General features: G+C 42.9%; 1 protein-coding gene across 1 annotated transcript; it reads left to right on the top strand.

Annotated features, from left to right (window-relative positions):
• The first annotated feature begins 3,764 nt into the window (after positions 1-3,764).
• Positions 3,765-5,867, top strand: LOC131248258 (probable aquaporin TIP-type RB7-18C). Its single transcript, XM_058248443.1, has 3 exons — positions 3,765-3,982; positions 4,789-5,039; positions 5,228-5,867. The coding sequence occupies exons 1-3, from the start codon at positions 3,856-3,858 to the stop codon at positions 5,600-5,602; spliced, it is 753 nt and encodes a 250-aa protein (XP_058104426.1). The 5' UTR covers positions 3,765-3,855; the 3' UTR covers positions 5,603-5,867.
• The last annotated feature ends 133 nt before the right edge of the window (positions 5,868-6,000 follow it).

Raw genomic sequence — 6,000 nt, 5'->3', positions numbered from 1 at the left:
TTGACAACAAGTAATCCTTCCTGTCGACGCCACTGAGGAGCCACTGTGACGTATGACTTTTATCCACACCGTCTATACATTTTTTTCAAATCATTTTATAGTACTTAACTAAAACCAAGACATATCCGATCCTCAAATGGACCACACCCCGTGAAGCAGGGTTGCTAAGGATGTCCAGTGTTGAAAAGTTCTTAGGGTCCACCGTGTCTTTTATTTACCATCGAACCTGTTGATATGGTCATATACAAATGGATAAGAGAAAAAACAAATACTATCTTCCCTAAAAATTTTCAACGGTAGGAATTTAATCACCACTGTGTGGTCCATTTGAGATTTGTATCTTTTTTATTTCAGGGATGAAAATATAAAATTAGATGTTAAAATGGATGGACGGTGTAGATAAAATTCATACATCACAGTTACCCCTCAGTAGCCCTCGGGGCCTCCGCCTGTCCCAAGCTTAGAACAGGAAGGTAGCGGATTGCGTACTGAGTAACTCAGTACGCTATGCGTATTTTAGCGTACTGAGTAAACTCTGTGGGGTCCACCGTGATTTATGTATTTTATCCAGTCTGTTCATCCATTTTACAAGATAATTTTAGGGCCATATATCAAAACCGAAGGATATACAAGGCTAAATAGACCACACCACAGGAAACAGTGTGAATTGAAGTTACACCGTTGAAAAATTCTTGGAAGCTACAGAAGTTTTGGATCAAGATTATATTAGTTCTTTCCTTTCATCCATGTTTGTTTGATCTTATGAACAGTTTGGATGACAAATAAACATCACTGTGGGGCATAGAAAGGTTTCAACGGTGGAAATCATTATTTCCACTGTTTCCTGTGGTATGGTCTACTTGAGATTTGTATAAGCTTAAATTTTGGGATCAACGCCTAAAATGAGATGTAAAAACGGATGAAAGGTGTGGATAAACCACATAAATTCACAGTGGGCCCAACTGATACGTTATCCGATTTCGAACAGGAAGGGGTAGTACCTAATCCGCGCGCGTGTCGGGGTCACTAGCCAAACCGCGGCCATTTTGAAATCGGATTGCGTACTGAGTTACTCAGTAAACTCTTTATTGTACTGAGTAAACTCTGTTGGGCCCACCGTGAATGTATCTAGTATATCCACGCCGTCCATCCGTTTTTCCATCTTATTTTAGTGGTTGAGACAAAAATTTAAGCATACCCAAAGATTAAGTGGACCATACCATAGGAAACAGTTGCAATAATGACTTCAACCGTTGAAACCTTTCTAGGGCCCACAGTGATGTTTATTTCTCATCCAACCTGTTCATAAGATCACAAAGACATGGATGAAGGGAAAACACAAATACAAGCTTGATCCAAAACTTCTGTGGCCCCCAAGAAAATTTCAACGGTAGATGTTCAATTCACACTGTTTCCTGTGGTGTGGTCCATTTGAGGCTTGAATATATTTCATTTTTAATCTAAATATGTAAAACTATCTGCTAAAATGGATGGACGGAGTGGATAAAATATATAAATCACGGTGAACCCTACGGAGTTTACTCAGTACGCTTAGTGTACTGAGTTACTCAGTACGCAATCCGCTTCCGGCCATTTTCAAAGTGACACGTCAGCAGGACAGGACACCTCAAGAAAAAACCAAAAAGAAAAATGAAAACCCAACCACTACCTTGATTATACAAATGATTTTTTTTTCTTTTCTAATAATATCCTAAATGGACGGCTCTTCAAGCTCAGCCACGTATTAATCTAATCAAGATATATTATGTAATTGGAGATTTTAAATACATTTTCTTTCACGAATCCCAAGGATATTGGATCCATGTTGTATAGAGGAACCCGTTCAAGTAACGGTCGATATGGAGAGGGGGCCTACCAGGGCTTAGCATGTGCGATCTGGGCCGTTCAAGGGTCCATAATGAGCAGGCCCTGGCCCGAAAATCATGTTTAACCTCTCATCAGCTAGTTCACATGATTATATGAGAATTGGACGGTCTAGAAAATATAATTACATATACCACTCCTTTTGTTAGTAATGGCATGTTCACGGTGGACCCCATCCATTGAATGGATCAAATTAACACACGTGGGGCCACGCCTACCTACATCTCAGTCGTGCAAGACCCGTTCAACGTTCAACTGACTTGAGAGTGATCAAGATCCAAGCACTAACCTACCTCAACAATTCTTTAATCCAGGTCGGTTCCTTCATCAGGTGCACCTACTTGCAAATTGAACAAAGGCTGTTGTTGGTTGTTTTTCTTTATAACCGTCCATTTTCCTTATACTAGTGTGGCCCACCTGATGAGTGGAATGGATGATTTGTGGGTGGGTGCACTTTCACTATATTGTAATGGGTGTTTAAAATGAAAACTCAATGGTCTTGATTTATCAGACAAGTGCTCATTAATCAGAGTTTGGAATCGTCCAATCAATCAGATTTTAGATTTAAATCCAATTTACAGTGTGTCCGAGGATCTGAACCGTCTGATTCGAATTATATTTTGGGAGGTTTAAAGTTTCTGAGGATACCAATATAAAGAACCACTTTTGATCAGAGTATCAAAAGACTCCAAAAATTAAAGATAGAGGGAAAATTCAAATGTAGGGCCATTCATCCACCGTCCAATCCTGAAAGGACATCAGGAATTTACAATCATATGTTTTAAAGCTTTTTATACTTTTAAGGACTCGTGGATGGTCCACAACCTACCAAATAATTATAATAGTTTAAAGACCTTTCTTTAACGAATACATCGTGATAGTATTGAAATAGGATACGCAGAGGCATAAGCCATTGGATTTGGGTTCTTTCTAATGATCCAGACCGTTAGTCTTCTACAGATCTGATTGGATTAGGGATGGAAGAACAAAAACAAAAAAAGAAAAGAAAAAGAGCATCTCATTTTGAATATTTCAATAATTTGATTATACAACCTTCAATATTCACATGAAAAGATCCAATTGATCAAAGGCTGGGATACATCCTGTGTTTGTTGTATATCCAATGTACAAAGTGAGACCCATCATATAAACGGTTTAGATCAATGGAAAATGATTCCAGATTCAAAAGATAAAGTCCTGTTAAATTACGTTCGCATGTATTCTAGAATAAATAAATAAATAAAACCTTATAAAGTGCTCATCTCGCCGATAGGTATGTTTCCGTCACAAAATCGAGTTTGCCTCCATGCCGCTGGATCAAAAAGAGACGTTCATCACCGAATAATTGATAAGTGAAAGATGAAACGGACGATCCAGACGGTCCATCTAGTATATCCTTTCCAGTAATGGCTCAGAATTGAAAATCAAATAAGGAAGAGAATTCTATCCACACGAATAATGTTTTTCAAATGGATGATTGGGATGAAAACTGATTCAACAAGAGAAAATGAGGGGTGGAATTGTCTGATTCGATGTAATTTTTGACCAAGACATACATACAGCAGGACCCCACTAGATGTACGGATCCGATCTGATCCATTGGATAAAAAATCCCAACCCAGCAGATAAGCCTGAGCCACTTAGCAATGGCCCATTTCCTACCAAATGTCGACTATTAATTACTAGTTACGTTCTTGTCTGATACTCATAATGCTAATAAATCAAAAGTGGACGGTGGACGGCAACCAATCATGCCGTGGACACTAACGTGCGCTCTTTATCGTTCGCGTTTCTTGGTGGCCCCATGGTCGGTGCCGCCGGCAGGTCCACCGTCCATGGCTACCTAGTCTTTCCACTATAAAAGGACACATCACAGGCGTAACCCTGCAGAGTCTTTTTGCTAGCTTTTTCATCCAAGAGAGTAGGGAGTCGCTCTCACACGCTCGCAGACGCATCTCACACGTGCCAACAATGGTCAAGCTCGCGTTCGGTAGCATCGGCGACTCGTGCAGCCTTGGGTCCTTCAAGGCTTACCTGGCCGAGTTCATCTCGACCCTTCTCTTCGTTTTCGCCGGAGTCGGGTCCGCAATCGCTTACAGTGAGTAATGAGTATTGCACACGCACACGTGGTCATTTCCCTCATAGGATCCACCCCGTCCATCGAGTATGCTGGATCATCTTCACCATGGGAACGAAAAATCATGATGATCCAACACTCAGGTGGGCCACACCATATGAAACAGTTGGGAAAGGATGCCAACATTAGTTTTGTGTAGGGTCCACCGTGGTGATTTTTATGCTTCATCCAATCCATTCATCTGATGTGACTCATCAGGATGAAAGAACTAGGTAAAAATATCAGTATTCCCAGGTAAATCAATCCAAAAAATGGGTGATTTACCTGATGGACGGTTTGGATTTTATGTAAGTTGATTCATTTCCCTCATTTTAGAGAAAATAACCCCGGCAGGTACCTTGGCGAATTCCACAAGTATTTTCCTTTGGATAGATAGAATGCGGGGCGTGGCATTACAGTTACCACGTTGGGCCTTCCTCCCACCGTTGGATGGCATGCATGTCGGAGATCCAGACCATTCATCGGGTTGTATAAAAGGCGAACATTCCCTCAACCACAAATAATATTGGTCTACTGATCAGACAGATCACACTTATACGAGAAAAATGGACGGTTAGAAATAAAGTCAAACTGTCCATGACCGTTCTACCCTAGTTTTGGTGGTACATGCCGCACTACCTGATGAATGGTCCATATACCAGACACGATGCCATCTAACGGTGGGAAAGAGGTCCCGCATGGTAGCGGTGATCCATCAGAAGCCGACGGAATTTGTTTGGGTGGTTCGAAATCCCAAGGGACTGACTGTAGGCATTCCACGTGTGCAGATAAGCTGACATCAGATGCGTCGCTGGACCCTGCTGGCCTCGTGGCCGTTGCACTGGCCCATGCATTCGCGCTGTTCGTAGGGGTTTCCATGGCGGCCAACATCTCGGGTGGCCATCTGAATCCAGCTGTCACCTTCGGATTGGCTATTGGAGGCTACATCACCATCCTAACTGGCATCTTCTACTGGATAGCCCAGTTGCTGGGGTCCATCGTCGCCTGTTTCCTCCTCAAATACGTCACAAGCGGCAAGGTAAGAATCTATGCTATCTGATCTATCTATGGTGGGGCCCACCTGCGGCAATCTGAGGTTGCCAGAAGGTGGGCCCCACTTGCCATTTTACAGATAGACAAACCTAATTTTTTTAGCAGCTGCGACGAAACTAGACAAGCTATTCTTATTCAAATGACGGAAATACCCTTTCCTTGTTATGGTGGCAGTCGATCCCTACTCACGGCGTGGCTGCGGGCATGAACGCATTTGAAGGGGTAGTGATGGAAATCATTATAACGTTCGCGCTCGTGTACACCGTCTACGCCACGGCCGCCGATCCGAAGAAGGGTTCGCTCGGGACCATTGCGCCCATCGCAATCGGGTTCATAGTCGGGGCTAACATCCTCGCAGCGGGTCCATTCAGCGGCGGGTCCATGAACCCGGCCCGATCCTTCGGCCCGGCTGTTGCCAGTGGAAACTTCTCACAGAACTGGATCTATTGGGTGGGCCCGCTCATTGGAGGTGGCCTGGCCGGTCTTATCTACGGCGACATTTTCATTGGCTGCTACACACCACTCCCTGTTTCTGAAGACTATGCTTAGATTTTTTTTTTCTTTTTTTTTTTTCTGAGTTTGGGCTTTTCTCAAAATAAGGTGTAGATTATAAAAATTTCATGTTATTCTCCTTTCTCTCTCTTTGCTGCGTCTTCGCTAGAAACGTGCGGGAGATCCTGTCCATTCATTAGGTGGGGCGAATGTTTGGAAAGACAATCACCAATGTGCTAGATTAAACGTTCATGTGTGGCTGTAACTCTTTGATCTTCCTACATTGAGGGCAGACATAACACAGGATGGAATTGAATGGTTAGGATGGTTCCTATCTGAGGGAGCGGATTAGCTGTTACCCGGGTACCCTTACGCGGGGCCCACGTTGATGATTTTTTGTATATCCACGCCATCCACTCGTTTCTCCAGCCCATTTTAATTTCTGGTCCCAAAAA

Source organism: Magnolia sinica, chromosome 6, assembly GCF_029962835.1.
Source record: "Magnolia sinica isolate HGM2019 chromosome 6, MsV1, whole genome shotgun sequence".
NCBI lineage: Eukaryota > Viridiplantae > Streptophyta > Magnoliopsida > Magnoliales > Magnoliaceae > Magnolia > Magnolia sinica.
Note: the sequence above shows the minus strand (reverse complement) of the source record. Positions and strands in the feature narration are given on the sequence as shown.

Bases quoted from the DNA above. Each gene is read 5' to 3' on its own strand.
- LOC131248258 (XM_058248443.1), top strand. From the start codon at position 3,856: ATGGTCAAGCTCGCGTTCGGTAGCATCGGCGACTCGTGCAGCCTTGGG. The intron at 3,983-4,788 runs GTGAGTAATGAG...CCACGTGTGCAG, and splicing joins CGGGTCCGCAATCGCTTACA to ATAAGCTGACATCAGATGCG. The intron at 5,040-5,227 runs GTAAGAATCTAT...TTATGGTGGCAG, and splicing joins AATACGTCACAAGCGGCAAG to TCGATCCCTACTCACGGCGT.